The following is a 15,880-nucleotide window of genomic DNA, read 5'->3' as shown; positions in this document are numbered from 1 at the left end:
TGAAAAAACTGGCAGCTGTTCCCTGGTATACAGGAATAAATCAAACTGCACTTTACCTCAGAGGGCTGGCCTTTTGACAGAGTTTAAAATCACCGGAGTGCTTAAATTGCACCCCTCTCCCCCTCTTTGATCAGGTCAAAAATTAATGAGTAGTTGTATCTCCCTTTCTCTTAAGAGGCATGGCAAGAGTTGTGCCAATTTCAATGTACATGCACAGGGCACTAAAGGAGATAGAGAGGAGTTTGCAATTCTTGGCTGGCATTTCTGTGTTCATTAAGACACTGTCCCTTCCTTTGTGCTGTAAACTCAAGGGCATTCTTCCGCTCTCCTTCCAGGTCCATGTTCTGAGCTGGAGAGGAGGAGAGAATAATTTCTACAGTTGCCCGGGGCTTCCCAGATGCTTGCAGGGTCTCAGCAGTCCAGTGCAGCTGCAGGGACAATTTCTGCCTCCATTCCAGTATCAGAAGAAACCAAATACCAGTATACTCAATGCATATAAAAATCTAAAATTATTCAAGTAGAATAGACTTAAGATGCTAGTACCAACAAGCAGCTGCCATGGGAAAGAAACCTTTTCACAATCAGGCATTCCAATATAATGGAAGAAGTTGTGGATAAATGCCTGGAATATGGATCAGTGGCTGGATTGGGTTAATTCAAGTTCCATTGATTTCCATAGGACACACGTAATTCCCCATTGAAATTAATAGGCCTTAAAAGTGCTTAATTTTGGCTGATTACAGCTGCAAAAGAAGATGCACCCATCATTTTTAAACACCCAGCTGTAAAAGGCAAATCAATAAAATTAAATTAAATCACCTGAAGTGACATAATAAAGACAAGGGGGGGATGCATTTGCAGCACTATACATCACTTTTGAATGTACAGAAGGAAATCAAGTTTTTAATAAACTCGATAATCTTTTCAGTAAAAGCTTTTTTCTCAATTTCTTGCATCCTTGCAGTGCTAACTTCTCAAAAGTAAAACTCTACAGAAAATGTAAATTGAGTATGAGATAAACCCACTTGTGGATGGTGCTATAGAGGGGGGAAGTGGTAGCCTCACAATCTGAGCCTACATTGTTGCTGTAATTTTCCTGCCTTATTCATTTCCAATATTCTGAGCTGAGAAGTCACCTTCATTCTGTTTCATTCTTTAAACTCACAAGTTCCAAAATAGGTACACTTCCTACTTGATAGATTGTGTTTCAATGTAATGAACATGCACGCAGAGACGGCCATGAGTTAAGGGAGTTTATCACCTTACCTGTCATATTGCAATATACAAGAAATGGTCCCAGGGGGCCACTCCCATCTGAGTCGATATAGTAAAAGCCCGAAGTGTTCCCTCTGTGCTTATAGGCTTCACACGATTGCTCATAAATAGCTGTAAGAGAACATCTTCCATCACAAACATAATGGCATTGTTTGCATTTTATCGGAAACGTGAACATTTCTCGGGCTGGGGGTCGGAATAGACAGCACTAGGGCTGGGCGATAGCACTTTTCAACAGCCAAACATTGCGGTGTGGCAAAATACTGCGGTGTGGAAAAAGAAAACTTATTTTGAATGAATGTATATAAATGAAAATATCAAATGCTCAGCAGTGACTACATTATTACATGAGCACTGTTCCACAGCATTTGATATTTTCATTTATATACATTCATTCGAAAAAAGATGGGTTTATGAAGCAATGCTATATCCTCCCCCCACGCTGATGAAGAATTCTACGAAACAGTAGTCAATATCCGGAATCACTGTTCAGTGTTGGACATCATATTTGCTGAATACACAAAGCTTCACAGCTTGTCTTTTATCGTACAAAGTTTGGTACCTTGCTTCATTTAAAGATTTTCAGAGACTTTGAGACTAAAGATTTCATTTTGTACTTGTTATGGTTTGAAGGAATTCTATAAAGATTGTCTATTACGTATGTATATGGTCACTGTGTTGCCGAGACATTGCTGACTCGTCCGTGAGGAGCAGAATTCCGAGGGTTGCTTTGCGCACCTGTTGGGGCTCCTTTAACTGATCACTGTGGCGTGCGCCAACCGTGCTCCCCTCAGCTGAACAGTTTCATGGAGCCCCCACACTGCCGCCAGCTCACGGGAGCCAGCGCTGAGGTAAGGGCAGCTGCACACTCTTCAGTCAACTAGTTTAAAGAAGCTGAGGGAGGAACAAGCTGTATTGGCGCCTCGCCGATACAGCTTGTTTCTCGCTCTGCATCGTATGAGGGCAGAGTGTGATGGCGCTTTCACTCAGTGATATATCACTGGTGAAACTGTCACTGCTCCTGAGTCCCTCTGCTAGCAGCGCCGCTGGAGGAAGGAACTCTAGCGGACGCTGCCAGCAAAGGGACTCAGGAGCCGTGGTGGTTTCACCAGCGATATACCGCTGAGTGAAGCTGACATCACGGTCTTCTCCTCATGCTCGTCCTGGGCGATATATCAATATATCGCCCAGGCCTAGACTACACATGCATTCAAATCTGAGGGAAACCGATGAAATTCACACAGACAAAGCTGAACCACTCTTGGGGTAAGTAAACAGCATTTACACTCCTTTAAATAGAAAATGACTGAGTGCGTGTTTCTCTTCACCTCCTGAACAACGTTCGCAGCGGAAATATCCAGAGGTGGGTGGCCAATCATGCTGTGTCAAACAAAATGTGAATAATATAAAGAAACTTGCTTTATCTCAAAATCACAAGGAACTGAGTAATAACCAAGCCACAGCAGAACTCAAAACCCTGATCTGCTTTGCTGGAAACCGTGCCCTCCCTAAATGAGGGCATGTGTTGTGGTGAGACCCGGAGACTGACCTCCTGGTTGTGGGTGGGTCTATTGGATAACCACAACACCCGATTGGTAGGTCTCTTGTTGCTGGGTGTAATCTGGCCAATGGGGCGCAGTCTAAATGGATCGAGGGACCTATATAAACCCATGCATGTGTCCCATAGCTTCCTCTTTTGACTCATGCATCGGAACACCCGCCCACCTCTCCCTAATTTTAGGGCATTTTGCTATTGACATTGCTACGCTGTCATGTGTCGTCTGTTGTTGGGAGAGGGGCACGGCAGGAATTTTCCCCACTTGGCTGATTGGCTGTGGCCATTTGGGTTTCACCTGCCACATAGCAAATCATCACAACTTGTAAGATTGCAGATAGGCACTGGTTCATGTGACAGGGATGGGAGAATGGTCTCACCATCCCTATGTGAAGGGTATTCCGTTAAAGGAGTCCAGGGACTCAACTTGGTTTGGTCAACCTCCAAGAAGGGGTTGTGCCCGTGCCTGAGTCCAAGGGAGCATCTGGGGAGTGGACATAGTCTTTTCCTGGGTTTTCCACCTACCTCAGCTGTTCACCCTTGGCTGACCTATGATAGAGCTCTGGGTCAGCGCTACCTGCAAGGGTGTAGGGAGCTAGTCGAACCAGAGCCTATGCAACCACTCACTTTTTTGTAATCAATAAAGTTGTGGCCTAAATTCTGCCAAAAACCAAAACTAAAATTTGAGTCAAATGTGTCTTTATTTAAAGGGGAGGCCTCTGGTCTGAACACACAAAAGGCGGCAGTGCAGCCCTTTGCCTTGTTCTCTTGGCTTCTACCAGTGCAAGACCTAGCCTGCCATGAAGGTTCCTGCTACATTTGCCAAAACTGTAGGCAGATGGGAGTTGCCAGTAAAGCAGGGCATTCCTGAAGTAGGGAAGGGATGGAGTTAAGCTGACTAAGAATCCACAGTGCATGGTTAATGGTGGAGTTATGCATGGTCTCCAAAACCTATTAGCTCCCATCCCCATATTCTTCTGTGCCGTAACATCCATACCATGACGCACAAGAATCTTCACATATCCACCTGCCGTAAAGATGGTTGACGGGGGATGGGTGGGGCTTCAGGAAAGTGAGATACAGTCCAAAAGCACTTTGAGAGGCACAGACTTACTGCATCTGCCAGTGCCAATATGTGCCAGAGGCATGGCCACTCCATTGATCATAATAATAAAGCACCAGAGACTTAATAGCATCTTCATCAGTCTCTTCTTGTGTCAGAAAAGGCCACTGTGATGAACAGCTATGCTGTGTAGGGGTTTCAACAGGCAGCTATAACAGATGGTGGGGGCTGTTTTAGCATTGTTTTAGTCAAATGAATGGCTTCTTTCTGCCAGGACCCAAGCTCCGGGTCCAGTGATCTGTGTTCCCAGTGCAGCAAAACATTTCATCAAGCAACAATATGGAAGCTACGGAAAATATGTTTCAAGCTTAAAATCAAGTACATATTGATTGACATTCGCTGCTTATGATCCTGGTCAATTAGAAGGATGTTGCTCCCTTTCCTGCTTGGAGCAGCTGGACCAAGTAGCTCTCAAACCTTTAATTTAAGGTTCAATAAGCAGTAGCAGTTCTGGCTTGACGGTTCGTCATACGTTGTGGCAGTCAAGTTCAAAAGGGATTATCGGCATCATCTAGATTTATTAGTTTCACTTCACCATAAGGAGCTGTATCCCAACTAAGGCTTACTCAGGGTAGAACCTGTTGAAATTAATGGACCTAACAGCCATGTTCATTATTTTCAGTGGGTCTGACTAAAAGTCTCAGGGCATATTTTAAACCACTATCCTAAAACCAGTAAACAATTTACAATCAGAATAATGGGGAGGATCCTAAAAATGATGAAAGCTATTCAAAAAGGGTGCCAGACTCATATCTGTAGGGAGGGAATTCCACAGCTTTTGACATAAAGTTACAAAAATGGACTTCTGGGTTCAGCCGTCCAACGGCTGAGGTTAAAGCCACTCACTATAATCTTCCCAAACAATAACTCCACATTTAAAGTGCATTAGCTGAAACTTCCAAAATAACCCATCACCATCTTACAATTATGCTATACAAAGCTGTTAATTTTTAAATGATATTACGCAGTTAAAATTGTCGATGTTTAGCCTATATTTAACTTGAATGCATACCAAATACGATCAAATTGAAACTTCTTTCAAGGAAAAAGGAAACTTGTTTGCAAATGCAAAAGGAAACTTGTTTACAAATGGAGAAGTGAGTAAGGGGGGATAAAATAATTACAAGGAACAAAAAAACTCACACTTTTTCTAAATTTCTTTATACATGAGAACAATACAGTACAAGTTCTGAACACCGGGTGAAGCTTTCATCCAGAAATACAATCTGTAATTGTTCAAGTTTTTTTCCTCCTAGGTTTTTAAACAATCAGGCTGTATGACAGAAACCAGATTGAAAGCTTCAGAAGGCAAGACAGCACTGTTGTTCTCTATAGAAAGTTTAACACAAATAGTAGTTGGGGGATGCTGGCACAAATTGATTTCTCTGAATTCCAATGTGAGCTAACCTGAGCCACATCTCAAGGACTCATAAGTGAATGGAAGAACAATGATCCTTCAGATCTTGCACTTCTTCTGATTTTGTGATCCTGTTCTTGGTTCTAAAAACGTACCAAAATGCATTTTAAATGCTGTAATTTTAGGTATGTTTAGGAAAACATCCATGCAGATGAAATATATATTTAAGTACATATTCATGATGGAAAATGTATATAAATACACATTTAAATCTGAGTTTTCATACAGATTTTTCTAACAGCAACCCCTCTTAAAATATAATAGTGCTGGAATGAGTGGTCTTCACAATTTCTCTAAAATAGAAGGCTATATGCATTTCAAAAAGGAACAACCAACCAACCAAACAAAAACACTTTGCAGTTAAACATTTCTCCTCTAAAATAAAGTTTTTTTAAAAAAATATAACAAAATGCCTAAGACTTACAGTAATGGCATGTAGCTCCCATGTAACCTGTGTTTGCACAGCTGCAGTAGAAACTATTCCAGGACTGCGAACATTCACCACCATGTTCACAGTAATTGGGAAGACATCTTCAAAGACAAAAGGCAACACGTGAACATTTTAAATGTAGTTACAGATAGGTAGCCGTGTTGGTCTGCCATAGTCAAAACAAAATTTTTTTTTTCCTTTCAGTAGCACCTTAAAGACCAACTAAGTTAGTTCTTGGTATGAGCTTTCGTGTGCATGCACACTTCTTCAGATACATGTAGTTACAGAGAAGGTGTAGTCAAAAGACAGATAGATCACTCCAAAGTACAGTAGAATAATATGCTAGGATACCGATGAGGGGCGCTCCTGGATCCTCTGGCCTTTGGTGAATGACCAGTTTGGGTAATTAAATTTATTTATTTATTACACAAAAATTTATACATCGCTTGACTGTAAAAAGCCTCAAAACTTTTCACAAAATGTTAAGTTGTGGGCGAACATAGCAGACGACACAGCGATTTCTCCAGAGCAGCTCTTTACTTGTAAGCTGGACAGAACTGAACTGCAAACAGCTCAGCCGGCCTGCTTTTATAGGCAGCCGGCTGTCAACATTGTAGCAACAGCAACCCAGGGTTTCCCGCCTAAAATAACTGACGTGGACCTGGGTGAAAACTATCTACAGTATCCCCCTGCTGGCCCAGGGTGAGAACTTCAGTACATAACACAAAAAAATATAGGAAGCTAAAATCAAGAAAATAATACAACACGACTTTAAATCGTACAAAAATTAATATACTAAAACAGATCCTAAACATCTGAGGTAGTCTTGCCTAACTAAGGCAGTTTTTTAGCTGAAGCCAGAAAGAGTACAGTTGTACCTCAGAAGTTGAATGCCATGCGAGTCGAACGTTTTGGCTCCCAAATGCCACAAACCCGGAAGTGAGTGTTCAGGTTTGCGAATGTTCTTTAGAACCTGAACGTCCAACGCGGTTTCCACAGTTTCTGATTGGCTGCAAGGGCCTCCTGCAGCCAATTGGAAGCCACGCCTTGGTTTTCAAATGTTTTAGAGGTGGAATGGATTCCATTTGACTTCCGGGGTACGACTGTACTGGAAGTTGCCTGCTTGATCTCAATAAGCAGGGAGTTAATTCTGTGTCCAGGGCAGCTGTTTATCAGCTCCATCTGGTACGCAGGTTGAGACCCTACCTGCCTGTGGACTGTCTCACCAGAGTGGTGCATGCTCTAGTTATTTCCGGCTTGGATTACTGCAAGGCTCTCTACATGGGGCTACCTTTGAAGGTGACTCGGAAACTGCAATTAATCCAGAATGTGGCAGCTAGATTGGTGACTAGGAGTGGCCGCCGAGACCATATAACACCGGTCCTGAGAAATCTGCACTGGGTCCCAGTACATTTTCGAGCACAATTCAAAGTGTTGGTGCTGACCTTTAAATGGCCTCAGTCCAGTATACCTGAAGGAGCGTCTCCACCCCCATCATTCAGCCCAGACACTGAGGTCCAGCGCCGAGGGCCTTCTGGCATTTCCCTCCCTTCAAGAAGCGAGGTTACAGGGAACCAGGCAGAAGGCCTTCTCGGTAGTGGTGCCCACCCTGCGGAACACCCTCCCATCATATGTCAAGGAAATAAACAGCTATCCTACTTTTAAAAGACATCTGAAGGCAGCCCTGTTTAGGGAAGTTTTTAATGTTTAATGCTGTATTGTGTTTTTAATATTCAGTTGGGATCAGCCCAGAGTGGCTGGGGAAACCCAGCCAGATGGGCGGGGTATAAATAATAAATTATTACTTTTGTTATTATAAAACTGTAGGTGTAGCCACACTAAACAATCGAGTTCCTACAAATGCAGTATGGATATTATGTGGCACCTGCAGTTTTGCCAATTATGCCGATCAAGAAGCTGGAACAAAGTCACACTCCCCTTTGCTGCTCTCTGCAGAGGTCATCCCTCAGGGCAACCAAGGTTGACTAAGCTCCATGGACTAAGAAATAACTAAAGAGGGAGCTTTGACAGAAGAGAACATAATATGTAGTTATTTCTGACTACATGATAAACATTTTGATTCAGCCTTGGAAACAGATGGAAAAGCAGATCTTGTATTTGTCACCTTTAAATGCATCACGTAGCTTAAAAGGAAAAAAACCATGTACTATAAATAATCAGAAACTGCTCTGCTAAAGACCACCTTGACAAGGCATAATTTAAACACAACAGTTTAATCTACCACATACATCTTAATAGCAGCTAATAAATATGTAGGGCGATACAATCTTGGAAGGAAATTCTAATACTTGCTTGAATGTTTTCATCTGGCAGCCACAAGATCTTGAGAAATCTAATAAGTATCCCTAGGCTATCTATAGGTTTTACATAGGGGGCTTGATGTACAGTCAGAGCAAATGCATCTGCTATCCTCTGTGTCTGAGGATGCACAGACTTCAGAAGACATTTACCGAACAATTTTTGCCTTTAAAATAACTTTGGGCTGGCTTACTAAATGCACCCATAGACCGAGAAAGCAGAAAAGCCACTCAAAGGAAGCACAAAAGTAAATAAGGATTAAGAAACTGTTGCGATGGGCTTCCGGAGGCGGCGCCAATGGCAATGGCGGTCTCCTTCTAGCTCGGATCAAGAAGCTCCGCAGAAATCGGGTCTGTCCGCTACGGCGAAGCGGAGACCCTTGTGAAAATCACAGGCAGGAGAAGCCTGTGACCGTGGGACTCGGCGGGCACCTGCAGCGCCCCCTGGACTAGCGAAGGGACCCCGTAAGGGGCTCCGGAGCGCAACGGGAGTTTGGCGCGGTGCTGAGAGTCGATCGCTTTTTCCGTGGGGTGAAGCCGCACAGCTGTTGCCGGAGAGCGCTGACCTTTTTCCTGTGACAATTCGGCTGCTAAACAACTACCCGTGAGTAGGTGAAGTTTAAGAATTGGGACTTAAAGGAGAAAAAAAAGGATTAATTCGGCACTGAAGCGGGAAGGTGTAAACAGGAAGTCCGCCTTTCCGTTTTCTGTACACAGTTCAAAGCAAAGACTCTTTAAGCTAAAGACCTAGAGAGCGATGTTATAAAAGCTTCAAATCCGAACATCAAAGTAAAAGAACTCCCCCCCAGGCTATTGGAGAGGGGGGGAAGAGGGAAAAGTGACTTTTTTACTTTTGGAAAAAATAGAGACAATTATCTAACTCCTGGGAACGGACTGCCAGGTCCACTAGAATTGTTGCACTGAGAGTCGCACTATTTATAGACAATGTAACTTTTTAATGGTTAACTCTGCGAAGGAGATACTTGTTGAATGTCTTCTCTGGACCTGAAACTGTTGCTTGTTTTCTTGAGGGGGACTTAGGAAAGTTGGAAAAGATTCTTTATTGTAACTTTAATGACTGCTACAGTGTCCCCCTAGAGGAACATTGAAACTGCACACCCAGCTGGGGGATTTTTCCATTCTTGACTTTGGGGATTTTCCACGGTAAGACTTGACCGTGGGATCGACCTTGATTCATAGACAAAAGTGTGATGACTGATAGGACACAAGATCGGGCAAGGCTAGAGTGCAGCAGCCCAGCACAGTTTCCCAGCAACGTAGATCATCTGTTCCCGGCCCTCCTGTGACACAGGGGGAAGATTTTGCACAAGCTGGGTCAAAAGGAATGGCTTCAGAAGGGGATTTTACTTCTGTGTTAAATAAAATTTATGAAAAATTGGAAGGCCTAAGCAAACAAGTTACGGAACAATCAACTAAAATAGACAGGAATACTGCCAGCATTAATAATCTGGGACAGAAGGTGAATTCCAATACAGAATCTATTGAAAAATTGCTGGAAGAATCTGCGTCTAATCGAAAAATAGCTGAGGAAGCAAAAGAAAAAGCAGTGGCTGTAGAGGAAGAAATAAAACCTATGCGCAAACAGATTGGGGACCATCAGTCACTTCTGTCTATGATTGAACTGAGGGAGAAACAGACCAATCTGAGGATCAGGGCAGTACCGGAATTTGAAAAAGATAACCTAAGTGACTACCTTACGCAGGAATTTGGAAAATTTTGGAATTTGGAGGCGGAGAAAGACTTTAAGATAGTAAGTGCGTTCAGACTTGGAAGAGGAGGGAGAAAAAACAGGGTGAGAGACTGTTTGGTTACCCTCCGAATGAAAGAAGAGACAGATAAAATACTGAGTGTGCACTTCCAGAAGACTTTGGAGATCAACGATTCGAGAGTGGAGATTTTTAAGGATATACCAAAACATCTATTGGATCTTAGAACCAACTACGGAGATCTGGTGGCCCTACTGAGAAGAAACAGAATTGTTTTTAGGTGGGAATTCCCCCAGGGACTATCTTTTACCTTTAAAGGGAAAAAGTTCAAAATAAGATCAGTGGAAGATAAGGGAAAATTTTTGAGAGACCACGAAGAAGACCTGCAAAAAGAAGTACTAGAAGAGCTAAGAGCTTTAAGATCAGGAGTACTAGACATAGTACCACCACCTTTGGGACTGGACAAACTAAAAAAAGCGATACCACCGTCAGAACAAGAAGAACTTTTGGGAGCAGTTGGAGGAGAATAGAATAACCACACCATGTCTCTGCAATTATTAAGTTGGAACATTCATGGATTTAATTCCCCGGAGAAGAGGAAGAAAGTCTGTCATTTATTGAAAAAGGAACAATTGGACTTAATTTGTTTACAGGAAACTCATGTGATAAGGCTTCACAGGAAAGTACTGATTAATAAAAGATTGGGTCAAGAGTTTATTTCATCGGACAAGGTTAAAAAGAGAGGAGTTATTATTTATGCCAAAGAGAGCCTATCACCGAAATTTGTTTTTAAAGATGAACAAGGAAGATTTGTGGCAATTGAGATTCAATCACAAGGAGAAAAATTTCTGATTGTAGGAGTTTATGCACCAAATGAGGGGAAATCTGAATTTTTCAAGAAATTGCATGAGACGTTGCTTGACTATATGGACTACAACATTATTATGATGGGAGATATGAATGGAGTGGTATCTACAAATATGGACAAGTCGCAGAGACAGGTTGTAACTAAAGATGGCAGACTACCAAAAACATTTTTTGAATTGACTGACAATATGGACTTGATTGACATCTGGAGAACTAAGAACCCCCTTGGAAGAGAGGGAACATTCTTCTCTGAAGCCAAAATGACATGGACAAGAATTGACCAAATATGGATAACTAGAGGACTGGCACCTAAGACTCGAAAAGTGGAAATTTGCCCAAAAACTTGCTCCGACCATAATGCGGTGAAGATGGAGATGAAACTAACACCAATCGGTTCCTTCAGATGGAGGATGAATGACACCTTATTTAGAGATCAAGAGGTTACCAAGAAGGCCCAAAAAATCTTGAGAGATTATTTTGAGATAAATTTGAATACCACGGTTGAAAAAAGAGTAATCTGGGATGCAAGCAAAGCGGTCATGAGAGGGTTTCTGATTCAACAGAACGCAATAAAGAAGAGAATTCAAAATGAGAAAAAAAATAAAATCTTGGAAAAAATAAAAGAAGGAGAGAATAAATTAAGAGCGAAACCAAAGTCGCAAGAGATTCTGAGAGAAATAAAGCTATATCAAGTACAATATATGAAAATGATAAATCAGGAAGTAGAATGGAAAATTAAGCAGATGAGACAAAAGACATTTGAATCGGCTAATAAATGCGGGAAACTGCTAGCTTGGCAGATGAAAAAAAGACAAAAATTAAACACTATCACAAATCTGGATGTGGAAGGAAAGAACATACAGAATCCATTGGAGATTAGAAAGTGCTTCCAGAGATATTTTAAACAACTATATACACAAGGGCCACAGAAAGAGACTGATTTAGACCAATTTTTAAGAACAAATGGATCACAAAAAATCTCTCAAGAAAATAAGATAAGGTTGAATCACAAAATTACAGAACAGGAGGTAGAAGGTGCCATTCAGAACATGCAGTTGGGTAAATCTCCAGGGCCGGATGGTCTAACCTCCAAATACTATAGATCTTTGAAAGACTGGTTAATTCAGCCACTAAAGGAGGTCTGTAATGAAATTTTGGAGGGGGAAAAGGCGCCAGAGTCGTGGAAGGAAGCTTACATTACACTTATACCGAAAACTGAGTCTGAAAAGACACAACTCAAGAACTACCGCCCCATATCCCTGCTTAATGTGGATTACAAAATTTTTTCTGATATCTTGGCTAATAGATTAAAAAAGGTATTAGTTGAAGAGATACATAAAGATCAAGCCGGCTTTCTCCCAGGTAGACATCTGTCTGACAATACGAGGAATATAATTAACATTTTGGAGAAGCTGCAAGTGAACATCAATACCAAAGCAGTTTTAATTTTTATAGATGCGGAAAAAGCTTTTGATAATATTTCTTGGAATTTTATGAAGAAAAATCTTCAGGGAATGGGGGTGGGCCAAGGGTTTGAAAATGGTATAAGTGCAATTTACTTAGAACAAAAGGCTAAGTTAATAGTCAATAATGTGATGACAGAGGAATTTAAGATAGAGAAAGGGACACGACAAGGCTGCCCAATTTCCCCATTGCTATTTATTTCGGTCCTGGAGGTTTTGCTGAATATGATTAGAAGGGACCGTCTGATTAAAGGTATTCAGGTCGGAGCTAAACAATACAAATTGACAGCTTTTGCAGATGACCTAGTTTTGACGTTACAGGAGCCAGAATCTAGTACGAAAAGAGTATTAGAATTGATTCAAGAATTTGGTCATGTGGCAGGATTTAAGTTGAACAAGTCAAAAACTAAAGTGCTTGAGAAAATTTTTACACCAATTGAGAAAGAGAGGTTTCAGAAGGAGACAGGTTTAACATTAGTTAAGAAAGTAAAATATTTGGGGGTTAATATGACTGCCAAGAATTTAAATTTATTTAAAGATAACTATGAGAAATGTTGGATAGAAGTGAAAAAAGATTTGGAAATATGGTCAAATTTGAAGCTTTCCTTGTTGGGTCGAATTGCAGCTATAAAGATGAATGTATTGCCAAAAATGTTATTTCTGTTCCAATCATTGCAAATTTTGGACAAGATGGACTGTTTCAAGAAGTGGCAGAGAGACATTTCCAGATTTGTCTGGCAGGGCAAGAAGACTAGAATAAAATTTAAAATATTAACTGATGCAAAGGAAAGAGGTGGATTTGCCCTGCCAGACCTTAAACTTTACTATGAATCAGCAGCATTCTGCTGGTTGAAAGACTGGCTGCTTCTTGAGAACACAGACATTTTGGACCTAGAAGGTTTTAACAACGTTTTTGGATGGCATGCATATTTGTGGTACGACAAGGTTAAAGCACATAAAGCATTTAAAAACAATATTGTCAGGAAAGCATTGTTCAATGTCTGGATACGATACAAAGATTTACTGGAAAATAAAACCCCAAGGTGGTTGTCACCAATGGAAGCGAAGGCTCAGAAAAAGCTCAATATGGAGGCCAAATGGCCGAAATATTGGGAAATATTGGAACAAGATGGAGACAAATTGAAATTGCAGAGTTTTGAGAAATTAAAAGATAAAGTGCGAGACTGGCTTCATTATTATCAAATAAGAGAGGCCTATAATTTGGATAAAAAAATTGGCTTCCAGGTGGAAAAATCAAAATTGGAAACAGAACTGTTAGATCCCAAAACTAAGATACTTTCAAGAATGTATAACTTGCTGTTAAAATGGAATACGCAGGATGAAACGGTTAAATATGCTATGATCAAATGGGCACAAGATATTGGTCACAACATTATGTTTGCTGACTGGGAACAGTTGTGGACCACCGGTATGAAATTTACGGCATGTAATGCCTTAAGAGAGAATATGATGAAAATGATATACAGGTGGTACATGACACCAGTCAAGCTTGCAAAAATATATCATTTGCCCGATAATAAATGTTGGAAATGTAAAGAAAATGAAGGTACATTCTTTCACCTTTGGTGGACATGCCCAAAGATTAAGGCTTTCTGGGAGATGATCTATAATGAAATGAAAAAGGTATTTAAATATACCTTCCTGAAGAAACCGGAGGCCTTTCTCCTGGGCATAGTCGGCCAATTGGTGCCAAAGAAGGATAAAACTTTCTTCATGTATGCAACAACAGCAGCAAGAATACTTATTGCAAAGTATTGGAAGACACAAGAGTTACCCACCCTGGAAGAGTGGCAGATGAAGGTGATGGACTATATGGAATTGGCGGAAATGACTGGCAGAATCCGAGACCTGGGAGAAGAGTTGGTGGAAGAAGACTGGAAGAAATTTAAAGACTATTTGCAGAAACACTGTAAAATTAATGAATGTTAAAATGATGTTGGATTGAAAATAAGTGGCATTAGCAACAAAGTTAATAAGAATATGCAAAAATGAATTGATAATGGATGAAAATATAGAGTTATAATATGTTAAGATACAGAGTTAAGATAAACGAAAGAGGGTAAGGATTTGCTGATTTGATTATTTAAATGGGAATACAAAAAGGGGAGGTGTGAGGAGGCCAAGGAAACAAGCTAATGAGTTTAAGGTTATAAAAAACGGATTTGTTTTTAATTCTTTTTTATCTATTTGTTTTTTGTATTTTGTATTTTTATTCTTCTTTTTTCTTTTTTATGTATTTTTGTATGTTCTCTTTTTTTATCTTTTTCTTTCTATATGACTTTTTTCTATTTTGTAAACGTATGTTTTTGTAAAATCTCAATAAATATCTTATTAAAAAAAAAAGAAACTGTTGTGATGGGGCAGGAGACTTGGAGAAGAATGGATTTATTTCAGGGCAAAAGCAGCGGTCAGGAGAAGGAATCGACATGCCCTCGCCTCCTAAAGGACTGCTGCTACAAATCACTCTTTTCAGGGAGAAGCAGCTGCCAGACTAACATTTTTATGTGGCCAACTCTTATGGGATATAAAGTCCAGAAAGGAGAGCAATTTGAAAAGACCCAAACATTCCAGCATTAGCAGTGTTCAAAGTTAATACAGTCCACCGAAAAATGAAACGGTTCTTACCTGTCTATAATGCCACACAAATCTATCTGAAGGTCACTGAAGTTCCCCATTGAGTTCTGTTGAACTGAAATTAAATCCACTGCTTTGTTATCAATGGAAATTAGTTTCATACACCCAAGGAAACCACCAATTGGATTTTTACATTCTGAGCTGTTGGCATTAGAAGGACATCCTGGAAACATAACACATAAGAAGGAGTTAACTGGGGGGGGGGAGGCTACTCTAAAGCACACAAAAAGTATCTATTTCCTACAGAAGAGACACAACACTTTGATTCCTGGGTTGACTTGGTCCCACTCACTTGTGATCTCCAGGCAGTACAGTGGTACCTCGGGTCAAGTACTTAATTCATTCCAGAGGTCTGTTCTTAACCTGAAACTGTTCTTAACCTGAAGAACCACTTTAGCTAATGGGGCCTCCTGCTGCTGCCGTGCCACCGGAGCACAATTTCTGTTCTCATCCTGAAGCAAAGTTCTTAACCCGAGGTACTATTTCTGGGTTAGCAGAGTCTGTAACCTGAAGCGTATGTAACCTGAAGTGTATGTAACCCGAGGTACCACTGTATTCAGAGGCATAGTGGTAGAAATGGAAAATAATTCTCTGATAACTTTTGTACAACATCTAACCACAGGCATTCATGTTTAGTTACGACCCACAAGCATAAGCTGAAAATATTGGTCACAGTTTAGAAAGTTATAGAATGATGGCTCTCAAAATAAAAGCTCATACAAAAGGAGCTGGCAACAGCTCCACATCTCTCTGCAGTCCCATGACCCTAAAACTCCTTGAGTGTCACTCTTGTGACATATCAGGAAATCCCATCACAGTCACAGTTCCACTTCTTCACTAGAGAGGCAGAGCCAAAGATTTACACAACATGTTTTAATGGTCTGCCTTTGGGCAGCAGAGTTACAAATCTGAAACTTAACATTCATTCATAACAAATGTGCAGCCTAGATGTCAGGTCTCCCAGTGGGGAACTGAACCTTAGAAGTCATCAGGCATAATTCGCTTTTTGGATATCACAGGGCACAGTGGCCAGACAATATTACTGTTGTA

The 15,880-nt window shown here is 40.8% G+C and overlaps 1 protein-coding gene across 6 annotated transcripts in view; it reads right to left on the bottom strand.

Moving 5' to 3' along the window:
- The window catches only part of CNTNAP4 (contactin associated protein family member 4), a 281,703-nt gene that overhangs the window by 77,937 nt on the left and 187,886 nt on the right, over window positions 1-15,880 (bottom strand). For all 6 annotated transcript variants that reach the window (XR_014539759.1, XM_083576530.1, XM_083576533.1 and 3 more), the window contains 3 exons: window positions 14,822-14,993; window positions 5,795-5,901; window positions 1,267-1,386 (listed from right to left, as the gene is read on the bottom strand). Coding sequence is in view for 5 of the 6 variants with exons in the window: in XM_083576530.1 (XP_083432656.1) it covers window positions 1,267-1,386; window positions 5,795-5,901; window positions 14,822-14,993 (399 nt within the window). In the remaining variant the exon portion in view is untranslated. The remainder of the gene's footprint in view (window positions 1-1,266; window positions 1,387-5,794; window positions 5,902-14,821; window positions 14,994-15,880) is intronic.

Source organism: Podarcis filfolensis (genome assembly GCF_964270895.1).
Source record: "Podarcis filfolensis genome assembly, chromosome: 11".
In the NCBI taxonomy this organism is placed as follows: domain Eukaryota; kingdom Metazoa; phylum Chordata; class Lepidosauria; order Squamata; family Lacertidae; genus Podarcis; species Podarcis filfolensis.
This window is presented reverse-complemented; position numbering and strand designations above follow the sequence as displayed.